General features: G+C 46.4%; 1 protein-coding gene across 1 annotated transcript in view; it reads left to right on the top strand.

The window, feature by feature from the left end:
• Window positions 1–22,041, top strand: part of col4a5 (collagen, type IV, alpha 5 (Alport syndrome)) — a 260,823-nt gene that overhangs the window by 89,227 nt on the left and 149,555 nt on the right. Inside the window, exon 3 of the mRNA XM_078547577.1 lies at window positions 19,261–19,320. Coding sequence (XP_078403703.1) covers window positions 19,261–19,320 — 60 coding nt within the window. The remainder of the gene's footprint in view (window positions 1–19,260; window positions 19,321–22,041) is intronic.

Raw genomic sequence — 22,041 nt, 5'->3', positions numbered from 1 at the left:
AGTTCCTTGCATCTGCGTGACCTCCGCTATCCTCTCTCATTTGGTTAGACTCATTATTTTTCTGTTTACGAAGGTGAATAATGTTGGGTTTTGGAAATTGGTATGAAAGAGCCAGGTACAGCATGGGTTAGATACAACACAGCAGTGCTTTTTGAGGCTATGTAGGTGCAGGAATTGCTGATCTCCCAACATTGCAAGTGTTCCATAAGTGAACCTAATCCTTACCACAGCAAAAGCGGTCCAGGTAACTGGAGGCCCGTGATCCTGTCATCAGGTTAACAAATCACTTTTAGTCAACAGCAGAATTCAGCCCAATCATTTCACTGCTCATGATATTCAAATTAAAATGGAGCCCAGCCTGGAACAAAGACTGGCTCACCTTCTGAATGTAAAAGAAACACACAGACACCAGTCTCCCAAAGCTGGATGAAGTTTTGCACCAATATAAATGTGTCTCCGTTCTAATTTTAATCTGCTTTTTCACTCATTCCCAGGCCATACACTGAGGTGGAGGGTTAATCCCTTTAGCTTTGGAAGTTCACAAAACCCCTGAGGATTGAATTGTAGAGTGAAATTTTTCACACCGGTCACAATGTACCATATCCGCCATCCTGGAACACTACCATTTCATAGGTTAACTCCTTTCTCCCCCTTTTGCCATTTGTTAGGTTTCATCCTCCACACCATGACCAACTCCCGATCAGAGTCTATGAATGGTGTGCGCTAACATTGCACTTTAACCTGCAGTGTGCACGTGTGTCCTCTACCTCAATCAGCCTGGTCTGGAGGCTTAATTGTTAAGAGCAAGACCTTTTCATTTCAATCTTATAGTTAAGGCAAAAACAGCATGTGCGGACATTTATGCACAGAGTCAGTGTTCAATGGGAAAACCTTGTGAGAGAAACTAATTGGCTCAAATGTACCATCCAAGCTTGAGTTTAGCTGGAAAAGGTACTTTTTGATGTAAAGACATTTCCCAGATAAAGGTATCTCATGGTGTGAAGACATTGTTCAGGTGGAAGTATTGCTTGCTGTATTACTGATTATAGATTAGAAAGTTGTTGGTTTGATTCCTGGACCAGAGAAGATCAGAACCCCAATTGCGAATTAACCCACCTGGCAGCAACAGGCATGCTGAAATTTGGATGCCTGTTTTATACCCACCCAATTTTACATTCCAAGTGGGCCAGCTTAAAATCTAGTCTCAAGGCTTAGTTGTGGTGCTGCTGTAGATAGCTGGCACAAGTCACTCACTGCCCAGACATGCATGTGGAGATGCTCATTTGGGGAGTTTTCAGAGTGGCTGTGTTACAATCGCCATAGGGCCCAATTACTTTTATAAAGATATTTGAATTCCCAGTGACCCACTTAAAGAATCGCACAAGATTTCAAGGTTTAAGACTTCAATTGTAACAAACAAACTAAAAGCAGCATCGACTGAACATTACTTAATAGGTAACTGAACTACAGAATTGGTAACCCTTCTTTACGTCTTAGCATGACCACTAACCCCGCACCGCACATATATACTTTACAGCACACTTTCCACAGTATTTCAGTCTTTATAGGGAACAGTCCACAGTCAGCCCCAGCTTGCAATTGGTTCATGTCTCCCATTTTGCTGAGTCATAACATTGAGTGACCATGCTAGGTGATTCCTCCTGTTTTCAGAGATGTTCCAAACCGACTACTAGCAATAAGATCCTCCCCTGAATTTTCCTTCTGGCCATGCCAGGGCAACTCTTAAAGGGGTTTTTGATGGCCATGGGATGTGTCTCTTTGACATGAGACTGCGCTTCTTCGGTATTCTGCCAATATCAGCTGCAGTCCTTTCACTCTCTCTGTGAGATCTCTCTCTCTCTCTCTCTTTTCTGCCCAAAACTTGGAGACCTGGAATTTTGCAGTGTCGTGGACACTCTGTGGGCCTTTAAACATGGCGGATTTGGAAGTTCTGCTCCCATTTTCAACAGATCCCACCTTCGCCAGTAGAGGAAAGGGGGTGGGGCATGATTCACGCATGAGGGAAGCCTGAACTCAGCGCTGAGTTATGAATGTTTAGAATAGACATAAATGCCCTTGAAGGAGGATAAGTTCTTAGAACTGTCAAGCTGTGTAATTATTTAAATCCCAGTCCTTTAAATATTTAAAAAAAAAGAAATAGCCTGCCTGTGCCAGTGAGATGTCAAAACAACTGAAGCTATGAAGTTATTTAAATCCCCAACACTTTAAAAGTAAAAAAAAAATAGGCTGCCCATGTCAGGGAGAGTTGAAAAAACTGTTCTAGCAATTACAATAACTGTTTGCTATCATTATGTCATTATTAATGCTTGACTGCTTTCCTTAAGCTATAATTATCTCAGCAAAGGGAATCCTTAAGTTTTAATTGACAGCGCAAAGAGGTTATTAAATGATTAGCTGCCTTTGTTGTGGGGTTATGAATACACATTTTTTTTGTTTTTATAAGAGATTAAGTACTTGAGGGGTTTTAAAAGTTTTGAATGGACTTTCATGAATGGGAGTTTTTAACTACAGTAAAGGTAATAATAGATATTTAAATCTTTATTTTATTTCATCTCAAAAAGGCTCCTGAGGTCTGCCCATGGTGGATACTGGGTGAGTTGGCATCGAGGGTGTAAGGGCCAGTGGTGGTGGGTGTGTTGGCATGAGGTGGCATGGGTGCTGCAATGTGCCATGGGGCTGGTGGGGAGCATGGTTTGACATGGAGGGTATGAGGGACCATTGGAGGCCAGTGGAGGAGCATGGACTGGCATGAATGGGACAGGGCAAGTGGGTTGAGGGCTAGAGGGCCTAATATTTGATAAAATAACTGGAATAAGGCCCTGAGATTCAAGGCGGGCCTTCTAAACAGCACACCTCGGCACTCGGCAGCCTCTGTGGCGGGCCTGACTTCATCCTGCACCCACCCTCCACTGCAGCGAAGATCCTGCCACCCAGCTGGGTTTGTCCCGAGGCGGGCCAGCAAGCCGAGAGATTTCCCGACGCCTGCTACCTGACACGGGAGTGAAAATCCAGGCAAGAGATTGAAAGTCTACCTGCAGTCAGCATGAGCTGCAATTCCCTTTATATTCAGGCACAAACATCTTGCACCTTCTTCCCTAGTCAGTCAACCTGAGCCTCTCTGTCCCTCTAGTAACCAGGCCACCTGGGCTTGTTGTCGGACCGAATTCAGAGCAGGTCACAAGACCCTCTTCATTCCTCCATTTTACCTGGAGTTAAAGAGACAGTCCCAAAACGTAATCATCTTGCGAAACCTCCCCTATGTAACAGCTGTTGCACCCACTCACATTCCAGCAAGAGCCTGTGTGCTCCCAGGACAGGGGGGCAGGGGAGGGGCCGGGAATTGATGTGGGAGAACACTGCTTTGCCTGTGCAATGGTCAGTAATAACACCACTTAGCTAAGCTGTCAGCACCCAACTGAGCGACAACACAAATAAAAGCCACAGCTCACCAGTTTGTCAATTCTTATAAACAGAAAACCGTTTTAAGTGCATAATTTGATACCTTGAGCAAATAACATAGTGACAGTAAGCGGGCTTTCCGCCAAAAGTTTCTGTGAGTGAGGGGGCACTGCACAGTGTCGTTCTGAGGCGCCAGGATGTGCCGAGTACTCTGGCTACAGTAGGTGTGCTGATGTGCTGCTATTTGACCTTCGTGGCCCGAATCCTCGGCCCATTGGATCAATGTTCAGGAGGCCACTCCCAAAGACGCTGAGTGTAGTTAAATCTTCCTAATAACTAATGACAGATTAAAAAGGAGGCTTTTCTTGCTCCCACCCTGGAATATATTTGACCACGTGTTATAAAACTTCAAGGCACAGGATGTTTCGGCTGACATGTGGTTGCATGCACAGGAGGCCCAGTGCTGAACTGTCCTTGGCCCATGTCCAGGAGCCAGTAATCTGCTAAGGTGTGCTCACCCTGCATTATTTATTTTGAAGGTGGAATTTTTTTTGTGGTATCGAAATCACTGAAAGTTTAACAGAATCCTGGGTCTAAATAGCCTAAAAATAAGTTAACATTTGCAATGCTTGTGTCGAACAGAAATTAACTCCACTGTTTGGTGCTTTACTGCAGGCTTGGAAAACCCAGGCTCCGCCCCCAGATCTGTGCTAAATTAGCTGATCTCAGCTGGGGTGGAAATGGCGGAGGAGCAACAGTTGTCCTCAGTGACCCCCCTCTCAGTCCCTGATCGGTATTGTTGATCACTGTTAGAGGCGTACATGTGTATGCATGTTTAGAGAAGAAGGGCAGCTCTTACGATGATGTCCCACAGTTCTAGTTCTTCCCCCTCCCCCTCCTAACTCGTATGTTCATACGCGTGTACTCTCACACACGGTAAAATAGCTGGCTATATGCTTGATATCCAAGCACAGATATGAGGTGCCGACAGTTTTTGGTGTCAGTGAGAACGATCACCTTCGGCAGAGGAACACAAAGGGAAGACCATAGCTCCCCCATCCTGTACTTTGTTTTTGTTCTATGCCAGGACTTTTATTTTGCAATCTGGCCTCCAACAACGTGGCTATTCTGGGTTTAGCCTAGTAACCCAATCATGACTTGTAAATAAGCTACAAATGTTCTGGGTATGGGAAGCTCGAGCTGAAACATAAATCAAGATTGAGAATTTTGTCTTGGTGCAACAGTGTAAAATACAACTTATCGATTCAACCCTCATTATACATCTCATTGACTAATTAAATGAAAATTGGAAGAGATGTATAATGGGCAGCTGCTCTATTATTGCCCAGAGTACACTACGCTCCCCACCGCAATATTCTCTCCTGAAGACACCGTGTTATGCTAGGGTACAGTTCTGCCAATGTAAGCAGCCCTTTTGTGCCCTGCACAAGTAGACATTCTTCGCTTATAAGCACAGACATTCAACCTTGCGGGGCTATTCAACTTTAGGGCCATCACATGACACCACACACACACATACTCTTACAGCAGAAGTCAGTAGATAGCAGTCAGTGTTGGAAATCCTACCTGAGTTTTCTTTTTATTTCCACTCAGTCAACTTGTCCCTCCTCAGGATTTGTTCAGTATTGATCGGTAGTGTACGTTGGCGCAATCCCCCTCTGACCACCAAAGGGAACTTATGCTGCTGCTTCTCTTACAGAACCTTTATGTAGGAGAGCTAAGGGTGTGGTGTGTAAAGAATTACATGACAGGATCATGGCACTGTTCACAATTAACAGGCACTATGTTCCTGTAAATTCCTTGAGTGTTTCTGTATTTATTCCTTTGTGCTTCTGAGAGTAGGAAATAGATGCACAGCGCAGTTCCGAAGGATTAAACATTAATTTATAAAGGAATGTAAGGCCCCATCTGCTAAGGAATTGAGTTTTTCATGAAGCATCATTGACAAAGGCTCAGGGAGGCAGTGGCGTAGTGGTATTGCTACTGGACTGGTAACCCAGAGACCCAGGGTAATCCTCTGGGGACCCAGGTTCAAATCCCACCATGACTGATGGTTGAATTTGAATTCAATAAATATCTGGAATTAAAAGTCTAATGATGACCGTGGGCAGAATTTTCTGCCTGTTGGGCAGTAACCCAATCTCTGGCAGGGTAGTGGGCCCAACCCAATCTCCGGCAGGGTGGTGGGCCCAACTCAATCTCCGGCGGGCGGGGAGCCGATCCCTGCCGGAGAAGTGGGCCGCACCGCCATTTTACGTGCGTGGCGTCCGGCGGGAAGTGCTATGCGCTCCCTGTGTGGTCTGGGGAGCGGGGGGATTCCCCAAAAGCAAGAGTGCGCACATCTCCCTGAGGCTAAGTGCATGAGATGGGACATGTTCATAAATTACACTAAAACTTTATTAAACTGTTTAAATCCCTACATGAATCCTCATCGCGCTGGTGGATGAGGTTTCATGTTTTTTCTATTGCCCGCCGAGGCTCCTGGCCAGCCCGCCAACCTTAAGGTTGGACGGGCAGGTCCTTTAATTGTTTTAACGATCCTGTCAATGGCCTCAATTGGCCATCGACAGGTCAGTGGGCACACAGCTGATTTGGTTGTGCCCCCGCCTTCCTGAAAATTTAAATGGAGCGGGATGAAGTTGGGGGTTTCCCCCGACGTCATTTTACGCGCCGGCGAGTGGGCCCTGCCCACTGCTCGCCGATGGCAAAATTCTGCCCCACGAAACCATTGTCATAAAACCCAATTGGTTCACTAATCCCCTTTAGGGAAGGAAACCTGCTGCCCTCACCTGGTTTGGCCTACATGTGACTCTAGACCCATAGCAATGTGGTTGACTCTTAAAAATGCCCTCTGAACAAGGGCAATTAGGGATGGGCAGTAAATGCTGGCCTAGCCAGCGACACCCCACATCCCACAAATGAATAAAAATAAAGCCCATGCCCTAAAAGTTACCTGTCACAACCTTGGAGATGAACTAAAATCACCACAATCTGTGGGGTATTCATGAGAGTTGACACCCATCTGCTTTCAGAATTAATGGGCCAGTTTTTGAGTGGGCTGTTGCTTAAATTTCTTCACGTAATCTGGACACCAAGGTCTTATTTTTTTTTAAATTAATGACAGTTCTCTCCAATTTCCTGTGGTGTGAAGTCATTCGTTATCAAGGCAACGCATGATCCTGTCCAGTGCCCCATGCCCAGTTTTGAACTTTCTTAAAAGGGAAATAATGGACTGGATCTTGCCGGAGGGCATCTCATTGCATGCTCCCTTGGTTAGGTTTTTTTTCACTGCACCCTTCAGCTCAAAAAAAAGGTTCCATTGTAACTTGCTAGAAGCGTGGGTGGATAATGGGTCAGTGAGGGTAGCAGAGCAACAGTGACCTTAGTTAAGAAGAAGACCAATGGTCTGGGGGTGGGTAATAGTCTGTGCCACCAGCATGACACGGGCTCAAAGTGAGTCGACAGCTGACTTTTCACCACGCCCAATTCTCTTCTCTTCCCAATGAAGGTCATACAACGATAGTTCAAACTCTCTTTGGAGGCACATTTCCTTGACTCATTGTTGCTTTTCCTTGGGTAGTAATGAAAAATCTTCCAAATTAATGGGAAACAAAAACTGGTTGTGGTGAATAACTGGCTGCCAATTCACTATGAGTCCATATTGTGCCGCTGGTGTAGATCAGTTCGCCAGCTATCTCCTCAAAGAATGAGATTTAAAGATTGAGAAAGAAACGGAAATGATAGAGAAGGAGGGTGAATTAGAGCAACTCGGGTAGAGAAAGAGAAATAAAACAAGGGAAAAAAGGATTGGATTAAAAGAGGAAAAAAGGAAAAGTAATTGATATTAACTAACATTATTCTTGTTTAAAAACTTTAATGAAATCCTTAGTTTAAAAAAACTATTGAGTCTGGCCGTGCTAAAAATGTTGAATATTTGACTTTTTGTTAAAAATCTTACAACAATTGACTACATGCTGGAATGAGAGCAAACAGTTTGCATCCTTCCTGCTGTGGACCAGAGAGGATGATTGGCTTTACTTTACTTTAACAATTATTACATTATTAAGAAGCTACTTATGCTCTTAATTACCAGACTTAACTTTCTGTGATAGGTTTAATAAATATTTATGCGCAAATCCAGCAAGTCCTTAAACATAACGGGGAGTTTAAAGGTCAGCAGCTGTGTGCCCGAAGCAAATGGTTCTGGAGATCCACAACTCAGTGTATTTCTTAATCTGCTGAAATTGCTGGTTTATTTGTACATTAGGACGTGTGGTGTAAACTCACCATTATTTTCCCAGCAATATCTGGCCCAATGATATTTTTTCACACTAGATATCTCAATAAAGTGTAACAGCAGAATCATGAATTAAACCCAATATTATTTTTATATTTCTTTCAAAATTGCAGTAGAGCCTTCTGACCTAGATATCAGTAATTACTGGTTGGCCTCTGGTGATAATGGTGAGAATGATTCAAGATTGATGAATGTAGGATGCGTTTACACTATAAAAGGCTGATTTCGCAGAGTCACAAACACTTGGGTGGATTAAAAATCCCAGGGAGCTGACCTGCTTTTGCCAGATACACACCTCTGTGAACAAAACTATGTGCAGGTGCATGCAAAGCAGGCGTAATAATTTGTGTCAATACATTCAAAGATATTACACAGGAATGGTATTGCAATATGAAAATGTATGGTTCTTAAGTGAGAGTTTGGCTTATCCACAGAGTGTTCTATCCCCAATAATGAAGAGTGACCATTAACATGTAATTTTGTTTTACAAATGAGTGACTGGAAATTGGCCAGTCCTGATTGTGACATTGACCAAGAACATTCTGTCAAAATATCATTTCTGAATTCCTCATTCCTTTGCAATCGCGATGAGTATTCCTTCCCATTCCCAGCAGGCAGGAGGGATCTCCGCCCAATGTTCTGCCAGTTCTGATGTTGGCGATACTTCCCTATTCATGGTTACAGCCACAGAGTGGCCTGACACGTGCATGTTTTATTCTGTCGTGATGATAACCATCACTTGGCGTGTTTCACTGCACCGAGATTAGGCAACTATTAAAACGGCCTCGCATGCGTTCTGCTCCTTAATTATACAAGCTGGTAGTTGGAGCTGTCCTATGGCTGTGGGCCAGTGGGTGCCAGGTTCTGCAATGGGTGGAAGTCTCTGCCAGTGATTGGAAGGTTCCGCCGATGGGTGATTTGCCAAGGACGTTGGTCACAGCATGGATAGCATTTAGGCTTATTTGTACTTAAAAAAATCAACAATCCTCAACAATGTTTGATTTAAGAAGAGCTTTAGGCCAGGATGACGGGGGGTGTGAGAGGGGATGGGGTGGGGTCCAGGGACAGGTTTAAGCAGCAAATGAGGAAATCTTTTCTTATTTCTCAGTGACACCATCACTCGTGTGGCACACAAGGCAAACCCAGAGGCTCCATTTTAACTCCCGGAACGGGAATGGGGCAGAGTGGGTAGCGTGTGTGCCTGGGATCGGCGGCAGGCTGGCTGGCCATTTGCAAGGGTCAGTAGGAAGTGGCTGCCCAGGCACAGGGGACCCTCGCGAGGGGCCCACAGGTACCGTTCCTGCCATAAGGTTTGTGTTGCCGTCAGGTGAGAGGGAGGAGGACCAGGGCAGAGGAGACCCAGGAGGCCCGACTCCTCTCGGCTTGCAAAAACACTCGAGCAATCCCTTTATTAAACCCCGTTTTCCACCAGTTTTTACCCTGTTGGAAGTTTCCAGTGGATCAGTCAGCAACAATTGGACGCCGAAACCATCCGATTTTGGGAGATGAACAAGCTCCTGATTTACTCTCCAGAGCTGCTGGCCCTCTGATTGGACGGCCAGCATCAGGGGCCCGCCCGCCATCCTTGTTTGGATGGTGAGCTCAGAGGCGGCCAGTTTGAAGACCACCTCCGGGAACATCCCTGTGCTGGAGCCAGTGCTGGGGATTGCAGGCTTGGCACCCCCCCCATTTGATCCAGAAGCCTGGTTCCCAAAGTCCATGGGAAAATCCAGCTTTACCATGCTGGAATAAATCACTGACGTTCCAGCTGTCAAATGAATAGTCACTTTGGTGAAGTACTGGTCGGTCTGCTGCCACTGTTGAACCACGGTGGTCAGCACTTTGAGGTGTGCACGTGCAATTGGAAACCGAGGCAGGATCTAGTGTGCCTGTAGCCCAGTTAGGGCAGTACCAGCTCCTGGCACAGAGGGCATTGCAGGAAATGCAGGTCTGGAAATAAAGGCCCCCCTATTCCAGCTACTTGAATGAATTGACAGGAGAATAACGGGCTACCCGCGGACCATTGATTGCTGCTGGGGTGTTTGGATGTGTACTGTTGGCCGAGGCTGAGTTTGGTAACAATGCCCTGTCTGATAGCCTAACCTCCCCACACTCACTGTCCAGGCTCCCACTTTGAGGAATGGCCCATGGAAGAGGTAAAGACTGCCCCCTGTAGAACCATATGTCACCAAGAGTCAGGTATCTCAGCAAGCTCTCCAATGATGCATCAAACCTGAGTGCTCATCATCCTTTATTTTGCATTGACTGCATACTTCTAAAAAAGTTGTGGCTTTATTTCTGCACATGCACAACTAGAAAGTGGCAAATAAAACTAGTCGGTAGAAATGTAGAATTCTCTGGTTGTAGGCAGAAGAATTTGTTGTGTTTCAACACACTGAAGGACATATCCCCATGGGGTCCCAGCAGGTGGATAAAGCTTTTGGAAGGCGTATTGTACCGCCCTCTGGTGGACTGGTTGTATCTTACTAGTTAAGACCATTGTTCATGGACCCAGACTTCCTTCCCCTTCTGATTGTGCTGTCTCCTGCTCGGTTGCAGTTTTGCAAGTGAATATAGGAACTGCTAAGTGAAGAAAGACTAAGGTTCACCTATTATTCTGGTACTCACATGATATGACGATAATGGATGTTAAGGCAAGTGGTCTAAAGCTTGGTCAAAGAGGTAGGTTTCAATGAGTGCCTTAAAGGAGGAGAGTGAGATAGGGAGGCGGAGAGGTGTAGGGAGGGAATTCAAGAGCTTGGGGCCTAGGAAACTGAAGGCCGCCAAAGATGGAGCAATTAAAATTGGGGATTCCCGAGGCCAGAATTAGAAGAGGGTAGGTATCTTGGAGGGTTGTGGGGCTGGAAGAGAATATAGAGATAGGGAAGGAGAGGCCGTGGAGGGATTTGAAAACAAGGTTGAGAACTTCAAAATCAAGGTGTTGCTTAATTGGGTATCAATATACTGTACACGTTCATATATAGCAATATACTTTATCACAAAATGTTATTTTCTGTAAAAACTGACCAAGTCAGTTTGCATCCTCAGGTGGCCATCCTTACTTGTGGGCCTGGATATTGTGTGTAGGTCGGTTATTTCATCACAGGGGGCACTTCGCGGCTGGGCCCCCCTCACTTGTTAAGACATGCACTTTCCAGCAGGCTTCACTGGACAGCAAGTGAGAGCGGGAACCCGGGCTGCTCCTCTTCTGGAAGATTGCCGAACCCCTGTTGGTTCTGACCATGATCAGTTAAAGTTAGCGCAATCTGGAATCAAGGCTTAGACCATTCTGGAGTTATGGGCAGGATTTTCAGGTCATTGGGCGTCCAATTGGGTGGGTGGGCCCGGAAGTGGCCGGGGAAACGGTCCTCTGTCCGCGAGACATAAAATCCTGCCCTATGTGTATCAGTAGCACCCAAGTTCAGGCTGAACAATTGTTATGATTCCAGCTGATGTTAATATTGGAATTTAAGCCTGGCTTGGTAGATCCTAACTTTGTTTTTTTTTAAACCATGGAGGACAATTTCTGAACACATTCACAAGAGTCTGCCAGTGTACTGTTAATACAACGAATAAGACATTTGTTAAATAAGAGAAAATGAACAACATTACACTCGACAAAAAAGTTGGAAAGATTTCAATACAGATACCAGAAAGTGATTCAAACCCATGCTACTCCTTTTATCCCAGCAACCCTTACAGACACACAACTCCATTGAAGATTTACCACTGTCTCAATACCAAGGGTTGCTTGGATTAGCTCATTTTCAAACAGTTTTCTTCCGATGAACTGCTGAGCATTCACAGGAGCTGGCATTTCTCCCTGAGACACCCAAAAATCACAATCTAAACTCGCTATCACTTCAACTTCAGAGCAAACACGGGTTCCCTAAACTCAGTCCCTTAGCAGGCTTGTAGGATTTCTTATTAGTGAGATTAGACCTTCTGCCCACACTCTCTGGCATACACATACGAACTGACCGCCCTTCTGTGTTTCGTTGTCTCTCTGTGCGTCTCTGGGTCCTTGTCGCCAGGCAACAGCCCAGTTTTTTTCTACTTTGTTTTTCTTTAAACTATTAACCCCTTGGCAACCCATCTCTTCACTTCAAGAGTTGTGAAACCTCATTACAAATGCATGTAAACCAACAGGGCCCCAGACTTTCTGACACTTGCTCACAGATCCCTCTAAATGAAACTAAAACTGGGTTTCATCCTTCTCAGCACCCAACTACAAAATATAAATTAAACTTAAAGCTGTACATCGTTTCCAACAGTTATGTAGTAAGTCCTGACTCAAGCTGAAATTTTGATTTTGAAAAGAAAAAAGTGAGTTGGGAAATGTGAAGTCAGAACAGGAAATGCTACAAATAAACAGCAGGTACAACAGCATCTGAAAAAGAAAATAGTGAAATTTAGATTAACATAAAATGCCTTCGTCTGTACTGAAGATAGTAAACAGCTGAGGCCTGTGAGCTAAGGAGCTGGAAAACAGATAAAAGGCAGGTACAGGTAAAGATATGCGTCATCAGTGTTGGCGTGTCCAATACCCGTGCACAGCAGTAAGTCGGTAAGGGTTCATTCATGGGGGCAGGGGGATTAGCAAGTTGGCCAAATGTGCTCAACGGTGGGAGTTGTGTACTCGCAGGAATAGAAAAATGCTCACAGTGCTGTATATGTACGAAATCCCGGCGGCTCATTTGATTGCAGCATTTGCCGAAGGAGATGTCACCGACTTACCCTATTTGGAGAGAGTGCGTGTCACAAGGAAAAGAGAGAGAATGGAAGAAATAATGCACTCTCTCTGATCATCAAAGGTGCCTTTCAGTTTGACCAGGATTGTTGTTGTAAAATAGTTTAACCCTTCCCCTAATGTCGTTCATTATGTTACTGTTTTACACCACGTGGGCTGCAGCTCACTGGCACCTTCTCCAGGGCAATTAGGGATGGGCAATAAATGCTGGCCTGGCCAGTGATGCCCACATCCCATGAATGAATAAAAAAAAACATCCTTTACATTAAACTGAGCAACTCACTTCCTTTCTCATGTATTCTTTATTTGTCACTTTCATTCTCTCTCCCTTCTTTCTCTCCATTTCCCTCTTTTTTTGTTCACTTTTATTCGTTTTCCTTCTGTCTCCCCTTCCTGTCTTTCTTTCAAAGGCCATTGAAGCTACAAAGCTTGTTGAAGTGACGAATGCTGTTTTGTGATACAGAATTCAGTGGGAGGTGCATCAGCAGCTGTAGTAGACTACTTCTTACAATATGTTACATTTAATTATAGCCCTCACTCCTGTTAGTCCAGGTGGGCAATTATTAGCTTCCTGAGTGTACGAGTAGTTTGTTGGGGGAATAGGGGAGAAAGATTTATCCCTGGATCTGCTGACGTCAATCATGTTCTACCAGGTTTTCCATGTTAGTTTAACGGTACAGTGTTTCTGTGTGATTATATCCCAGGACATTCAGATTCCACGGATTGTGTGAAGCTCAGTGTGGTCATCCTAGTGGAACAGCAGACGACCCAAAAAGGGAAGATAATTAGGGCCTATTTTCCTGGGAACTGAGCTGTCTGTAAAATGAGAGAGTAGCTCAGTTTAAAATCTTCCGGCCGACTGTCTTAGATTTCAGAAAGACAGAGAAAAGCGTTCTTAATTTTGAGAGAAAACAATTAAATGTCTAATTCTAATAATTCGCTTTCATTCTAAATCCTCCCCTCCGCTTTTCCAATTTTTATCTTGTCTTCTTCTCTTCTGGGTCCTCGATGTTCCTTCAGTCAAGAGGGCAGGTTTGCAACTCCAGATGCCCTTTAAACAGGAGAGGCGACCCTGCCACTAGACTGATTGAGGAATCCAGACACTGCGTGACACTGGCTCAGTCCCACCATATGTTGGAATGGAAGAGAAAAGGGCAGAAAGGTGATGATGATGATGTGGCAGGTTAGGAAAAGCTCTCTTTGCCTCGAATGACCGTAAATAAGTTGTTTGGTAGCGTGCACGCTACACTTGGAAGCCAAGGGAGTTGGTTGCCAGGGTTCACCAGTTTCTGACGGTCAGGGCTGTCATGCTGTACATCAGCATGCGGCCACTAGGTGGCACAAACAGCACAGATGAGCCAGTGTCGAATCGACACAGATAAAAAGCAAAATACTGCAGACGCTGGAAATCGGAAACAAAAACAGAAAATACTGGAAAATCTCAGCAGGTCTGACAGCATCTATGGAGAGAAAGACAGAGTTAACGTTTCGAGTCCGTGTGACTCTTCTTCAGAGCAAAAGAGAAGTAAAAATGTGATGAAATTTATACCGTTTAAGCGGGTAGAGCAGGTGAAGCTGGAGAGAAGGCCAGCAATAGGTGGGGACAAAGGAGAGATTGACAAAGATGTCATGAATTAAAGGACAAAGGGGTGTTAATGGCAGTGGTACTGGCTAAAGGAGGTGCTGATGGTGGCATTAAGGCCAGAAAGCAGAATGTGGTAATAGCAGGACAAGGGTAAGCATTCTGGAAGGAACAACATGAACAAGTGACAAAAGCAAAACAAACTGCGGATGCTGGAAATCCAAAACAAAAACAAAAATACCTGGAAAAACTCAGCAGGTCTGGCAGCATCTGCGGAGAGGAACACAGTTAACGTTTCGAGTCCGAATGACCCTTCAACAAAACTAAGTAAAAATAGAAGAGAGGTGAAATATAAGCTGGTTTAAGGGGGGGTGGGACAAGTAGAGCTGGATAGAGGGCCAGAGATAGGTGGAGATAACCAAAAGATGTCACAGACAAAAGGACAAAGAGGTGTTGAAGGTGGTGATATTATCTAAGGAATGTGCTAATTAAGGGTAGAAAGCAGGACAAGCAAGGAACAAATAGTCCTAGTGGGGGTGGGGTGGGGTGAAGGAATCGAAATAGGCTAAAAGGTAGAGATAAAACAATGGATGGAAATACATTTAAAAATAATGGAAATAGGTGGGAAAAGAAAAATCTATATAAATTATTGGAAAAAAGGGGGTGGGGATGGAGGAGAGAGTTCATGATCTAAAATTGTTGAACTCAATATTCAGTCCGGAAGGCTGTAAAGTGCCTAGTCGGAAGATGAGGTGCTGTTCCTCCAGTTTGCGTCGAGCTTCACTGGAACAATGCAGCAAGCCAAGGACAGACATGTGGGCATGAGAGCAGGGTGGAGTGTTGAAATGGCAAGCGACAGGGAGGTCTGGGTAATGCTTGCGGACAGACCGAAGGTGTTCTGCAAAGCGGTCACCCAGTCTGTGTTTGGTCTCTCCAATGTAGAGGAATCCGCATTGGGAGCAACGAATGCAGTAGACTAAATTGAGGGAAGTGCAAGTGAAATGCTGCTTCACTTGAAAGGAGTGTTTGGGCCCTTGGATGGTGAGGAAGGGGGGGAAGTAAAGGGGCAGGTGTTGCACCTTCTGTGATAGCATAGGAAGTTGCCTTGGGAGGGGGCTGAGGTGTAGGGGGTGATGGAGGAGTGGACCAGGGTGTCCCGGAGGGAACGATCCCTACGGAATACCGCCGGGGGGGGGTGAAGGGAAGATGTGTTTGGTGGTGGCATCATGCTGGAGTTGCAGAAATGACGGAGGATGATCCTTTGAATGCGGAGGCTGGTGGGGTGATAAGTGAGGACAAGGGGGACCCTATCATGTTTCTGGGAGGGAGGAGAAGGCGTGAGGGCAGATACACGGGAGATGGGTCAGACACGGTTGAGGGCCCTGTCAGCCACCGTGGGTGGAGAACCTCAGTTAAGGAAGAAGGAAGACGTGTCAGAGGAACCCTTTTGGAAAGTGGCATCATCGGAACAGATGCGACGGAGGCGAAGGAACTGAGAGAATGGGATGGTGTCCTTACAGGAAGCGGGGTGTGAGGAGCTGTAGTCGAGGTAGCTGTGGGAGTCGGTGGGCTTGTAATGGATGAACAAGTGACAGAGGGCCTTTGTGGGGGTGGGATGGGGGGGGGAAGGGGATGCCGGTGGGGGAACAAGATGAAAAATAGGATAAAAGGTGGTGGTAAAACAATGAACAAAAATGAAGATAGGTAAAAATAAATGGATGAAAAATAAAAAATAAAAATAAAAATGAAGTTTGAAAAAGGGGATAAAAAGTGGGTGGGGATGGAGGAGAGAGTTGATGGTGTGAAGTTATCGAACTCAATATTCAGTCCGGAAGCTGTAAAGTGCCTAGTCGGAAGATGAGGTGCTGTTCCTACAGTTTGCGTTGAGCTTCACTGGAACATTGCAGCAGGCCAAGGACGGACATGTGGGCATGAGAGCAGGGTGGAGTGTTAAAATGGCAAGCGACAGGGAGGTCTGGGTAATGCTTGCGGACAGATTGAAGGTGTTCCGCAAAGTGTTCACCCAGTCTGTGTTTGGTCTCTCCAATGTAGAGGAGACCGCATTGGGAGCAACGAATGCAGTAGACTAAATTGAGGGAAGTGCAAGTGAAATGCTGCTTCACTTGAAAGGATTGTTTGGACCCTTGGACAGTGAGGAGAGGGGAAGTAAAGGGGCAGGTGTTACACCTTCTGCGGTTGCATGGGAAGTTGCCTTGGGAGGGGGCTGAGGCGTAGGGTGTGATGAAGGAGTGGACCAGGGTGTCCCGGAGGGAACGATCCCTACGGAATGCCGCGGGGCGGTGAAGGGAAGATGTGTTTGGTGGTGGCATCATGCTGGAGTTTGCGGAAATGGCGGAGGATGATCCTTTGAATGCGGAGGCTGGTGGAGTGAAAGTGAGGACAAGGGGCACCCTATCATGGTTCTGGGTGGGAGAGGAAGGTGTGAGGGCAGAGGCAACGGGAGATGGGTCAGACACGGTTGAGGGCCCTGTCAGCCACCGTGGGTGGAAAACCTCAGTTAAAGAAGAAGGAAGACATGTCAGAAGAACCCTTTTGGAAAGTGGCATCATCAGAACAGATGCGACAGAGGCGAAGGAACTGAGAGAATGGGATGGTGTCCTTACAGGAAGCGGGGTGTGAGGAGCTGTAGCCGAGGTAGCTGTGGGAGTCGGTGGGCTTGTAATGAATATTGGTGGACAGACTATCACCAGAAATGGAGACAGAGAGGTCAAGGAAGGGAAGTGTCAGAGATGGACCATGTGAAGGTGCTGGAGGGGTGGAAATTGGAAGCAAAATTGATCAATTTTGCCAGGTCCAGACGAGAGCATGAAGCAGCACCGAAGCAGTCATCGATGTTCCGAAAAAGGTATTGTGGGAGGGGTCCTGAGTAGGACTCGAACAAGGAATGTTCCACATACCCCATAAAGAGGCAGGCATAACTGGGGCCCATGCAGGTACCCATAGCCACACCTTTTATTTGGAGGAAGTGAGAGGAGTTTAAGGAGAAATTGTTCAGTGTGAGAACGAGTTTAGCCAGACGGAGGAGAGTAGTGGTGGATGGGGATTGTTCGGGCCTCTGTTCGAGGAAGAAGCAGAGAGTCATCAGCCCATCCCGATGGGGGATGGAGGTGTAGAGGGATTGGACGTCCATGGTGAAGAGGAGGCGGTTGGGGTCAGGGAACTGGAAATTGTTGATATGATGTAGGGCATCAGAGGAATCGCAGATGTAGGTGGGAGAGACTGGACAAGACGAGAGAGAACAGTGAGAAGATAGGAAGAAATGAGTTCCGTGGGGCAGGAACAGGCTGACATGGTCAGTCTACTGGAACAGCCCTGTTTGTGGATTTTGGGTAGGAGGTAGAAGTGGGCCGTCCGGGGTTTGGAGACTGAGGTTGGAAGCTGTGGAGGGAAGATCTCCAGAGGAGTTGAGGTCAATGACAGTCCTAGAAACAATGGCTTGATGTTCGGTGGTGGGGTCATATTCCAGGGGAGGTAGGAGGAAGTGTCTGAGTGTTGACGCTCAGCCTCTGCGAGGTAGAGGTCAGTACGCCAGACAACAACAGCACCACCCTTATCAGCAGGTTTGATAACAAAGTCTGGGCTTGATCTGAGGGAACGCAGTGCAGCAAGTTCAGGAGACAGGTTAGAGTGGGAAGAGCCAATGCTTAGAGACTGTTTCCTCAAGCTGGAGAGTTTAGAACTATGGCTCATAGGATAAGCGATGACCATTTAGGACTGAGATGAGGAGAGATTTCTTCATTCAGAGGGTTGTGAATCTTTAGAAATTCTCTGCCCCACAGGGTAATGGATGCTCAGTTGCTGGGTGTATGCAAGATTGAGATGCATAAATATTTGGGCATTAAGGGAATCAAGGGATGGGGTGGGAAGGTGGAGCTGAGGTCGAGAATCAGCCAAGGTCTCACTGAATGGTGGAGCAGGTTTGAAGGGCTGTATGCCTACTCCTCCTCCTATCTCTTCTCATAACACAGAGCAATCACTGGCCTAACAATGGAATGAGTAAATCCACTGCCAGTGGGTTACAGATCTACCCAAAGCAGGATGATTCCAGAATCTTCCACAGCCCATACTGAGTTAGCTAATCTCACCCAGTGTTTTTCCTGAAGTATTGCCTTGCTGGTGGAGGGAAAAAGTAGTGTTAGCCCTGGCCTCGCTGGTAGCACTCATATCTCTGGGTCAGGAGGCTGTGGGTTCAAGTCCTGCTCCAGAGACTTGAGCATACAGTCTAGACTGACACTCCAGTGCAGTACTGAGGGAGTGCCACACTAACAGAAGTACTGTCTTTCCAATGAGATGTTAAACCCATTTACCCTCTCCATGCAAAAGATCTAGTTATACCACTTCGAAGAAGAACACGGGCATTCTCCGTCGTGTCCTGGCCAACATTTATCCCTCAACCATCACACATTATCTTGTCAATCTGTTTGTGGGAGCTTGCTGTGTGCAAATTAGCTGCCACAGTTTCCACATTACAATAGTCAGTGGCCATACTTTAAAAGTACTTCATTGGCAGTAAAGTGCTTTGACACATGGTGAAATAGTGAAAGGTGCTACATAACTGCAAGTCTTTCTGCTTGGTTGTGACTTCCAGGTGCTCTCCAGTGAACTGAGCTGGTGATAGTGTGGAAATCATTGAAATGACTGAATCAGTCCCGGCTGTGCTGTTTTCCACGAATACTCTGCCAACATGAACTATTCAGGCTCGGCATCAAAAAGCAACCACTTGGGTACCTGAGGGCTGTTGACATGTGTGACTGCAGTGAACCACCAGTTTTGTGAGAGGAGGAGAGAGTCTGAGGGCTGGGATACAAATCAATATCCAGGATTGTTTAAGGCACTGAAGTGATTCTGTCAAACCATTTTTGCGTTTAAACGATAGTTGCCTGGGTACCTAGTGATAGGGAATCTCTGGCAGTGTGTATACACACATAGTCAGAAAATTTCAGCATCAACAAAAAGGAAACCACAAGCCTTTGCCCAGCACAACCTGACTGATATTTGCAAAGACGCCTCACCCACAGACTAGTGAAGGTTTTTGATTTGTGGTGGGTTGAATCAATTATATGATAATGACCATTCCGCGGGTAAAGAGAATTGATGGAAATGAGAAGCCAGCCTCTTTGAACACTTCAGTAATGGTGATTAAATGTCCTTTTTATTTATCTTTTGCAGGCTTGTCATGGGTGTTCGACGAATTCGGGTTGCGACTGTAGTGGAGTGAAAGGTGAAAAGGTAGGTTTCCAAACCCCCTCCCCATTTCCCTGCCAGTAGAGATGAAGAAGGCGGACTTGAAAGTGATTCCTCACGGGAAAACCTTGAAATTACAGTTCTTCAGAAATTCCTCCCCACGTCCCCAACCGTCCCCCCCACACCCCCCCCCAACCACAACACCCCACCTCTCCGCAGGGTAAACAGCACCAAAAGTAGGAATCTGTGATCACATTAGTATCCCATAGTGTGGTTCTTCCAGACAAGTTGTGTTGTGAAAGTCACAGTAACTTTTAGTCTCACTATCTCAGGGTCAGCTTGTTAAGGGTCAGAGTAGCCTCCCTCTTGTTTCTGCTGTCTGAAGTTTTCAGGTAATCGAGATGTCTTTCTCTTATGTCCCTACATGTTTCCATCTAATTGAGCAATCGAGAACGTTCCCAAGTCACTTTTTTGGCTTGTACGTGCAGATGCTGGTTTTGCCCACTAGGTGGAGCATTTTCCTAGGCCGTGCTGCCAGAGTTGGTACAGGGCCAGGGAAAGGTTATCTTGAGTGTGAACCAGCACAACACTGGAGAATTCAGATCTTCTGTTCGTTTTCTGTTGCAGACTCCAGGATGGTTCATTTCTGTTTTTACAGTTTTACCCAGTACAGTGCCTGTCAAATTCTTGAGATCCATTCCCTCACTAAATAGCCCTTATTTAGCGTGTGGCTTCCTGTCCTTCAGAAGTGACCATTTCTTCATGTGTGAGTTGGAACAGCACATGTCACCAGGCCATTCAACCTGATGTCCAACACGGATGGTTAATCAGGAGCAAGAATCCTGAGGAGTTTAATGCTCCAGGGACACGGCGCTAAGTTTGCCCCTGCACTGAGATCCAGGATCAGTTACTGCAGCAAAGATCAGGTGCTTACTGGTTGGATGATTCCATACAAGACCAAGTCTCCTGTTCTATATGTTTGTGAAGGTATTTAGCTATGTGAAGGTACCTAGCATTTCCTTGTCCTGAATACCTGTTGCCACCACTTTTAAGCTATTAAATCCCAATTTGTTTTCAAGTCTGCTGCCAAAATGTCTGCATCAGTATGTGACTCACAAGCAGACACACAACAGGATATTCAGCCTGTAGACATAATGACTCTTCACTGTGCTTAGTGCAGTTATCAGCTATTTTCTAAACATGATTTGCTGCTTTGTAGATTCAAAAAGAAGCGCATATATACAGTTTCTCATAACTCTACACAGCCCTGAGCTTTGTTTTTTAGAGACATCATCCTGATTCCCCAGGCTCCAAGTTAGTGCAGTGCCTACACATTCCACTAGATGGCACTCATACAGCAGTAATCTACTTGAAGGACTGAATCACTGTTGTGGGTGTGTTGTTTGTTGCCTGTCATCTGACTGTACTTTCCACAGCCTGCCCCTGCTCAAATTGGCACTGTGGACCTGATTGACGAAATAATACCTTAGGTCTCTCCCACTACCCTTTCTCCCCGCCTCAAGACGTCTCCACCTTCTCCCATGCCCCACCTCCGAACTCCCAGTGTGAGTTTCTCCCTCACCTTTTCTCGGCCTTTGTACAGAGCGGCTTCTAATCCTTGGTGATCTCGGTCACTCTAGCTCAACCGTCCGTATGCTCTGTCGTCTGATCGCAGTGTCCCCTCTAAATCCCTCCCTCCACATTAACTCTCCTGCCCACACCACCTCACCTGGCCTGTCTGGTCCCATCGTTTCAATCACAGAAATCACTGCCACTCCCAAGTATCGTTCGCTACCTCCCTCTCCCACAGTGACTCAGTTTCTTACTGCGTTCGCTCCTGACGAAATGAAGCCTCTTGCCCCCAACTCCCTCACAACGGCACCTCAGTGCTGCAGACTCTCTGCCGTGAAACTCTCCATTCATCATGACACTTCCTCAGGTGTCGATCGCACCTTCTCCGCCTGTGTCTAGGGTAAAACCTTTGCTGTCTCCCATCCTGGCTGTGCCTCCTGCAATAGGCCCCATCTTCACTCCCTCCAGTGAATGCAGGCTTGGGCCTAGATTTGACGGCCCATCACTGGCCTATTTGAAGGCCGGGGAGGGGAGGGGGTGGGGCCTTTTAAAATAAAGCCTGGGGCCTTCCCACCACCTTCCCGCCCATCCCCCAACCTGTCTCCCCCTAGGCAACGACCCTTCACCTCACACACCCTCCCCTTGGGCCTTTTGAGGCCCTTTAGCTGGCCACTTAAGTGGCTTCATTCTGCCCCTGCCGCTATTTTAGACACGGCAGGGGAAGGCGGACACCAGGCAGAGAGCCCGGCAGCTTTCACTGGGGCGGTGATGGTGGGGGAGCCTCCCTTGGGGGGTTCCCCTGTGCCCCTTGGAGACACTGCCCCACCCCCACCCCCACCCCCAACTGCCGCTAGGCTGCAGGCCGACTCTGGGCCTCAATAAATGGAGGGGGTAATTCCATATCTTGAATGTAGGGTCACGTGCAGAGTGAGAATTCCTTGATTCTTCCTCTCCAGCACGACTCCCTCCCGCAAAGGGAACTTCAGACAGACTTAGAATTAGGTCATAGCAGCGCTGGTCCTAACATCCACTCCTCCGAATGCGTCGCTGCAGCAACAGCCACTCAGAACAAGAATGAGGCGAATTACCTCAATTCTGCTGCCTCATTGGAACGCAGCCTGTGGGTCCCAAATACTTGAAGGAATTTTGAATAAAATAACATCTCGCGTTTTTTTTTTGTTGTTTGTTTGGCTG

This window comes from Cetorhinus maximus, chromosome 8 (genome assembly GCF_964194155.1).
Source record: "Cetorhinus maximus chromosome 8, sCetMax3.hap1.1, whole genome shotgun sequence".
NCBI classification, from domain to species: Eukaryota; Metazoa; Chordata; class Chondrichthyes; order Lamniformes; family Cetorhinidae; genus Cetorhinus; species Cetorhinus maximus.
Note: the sequence above shows the minus strand (reverse complement) of the source record. Positions and strands in the feature narration are given on the sequence as shown.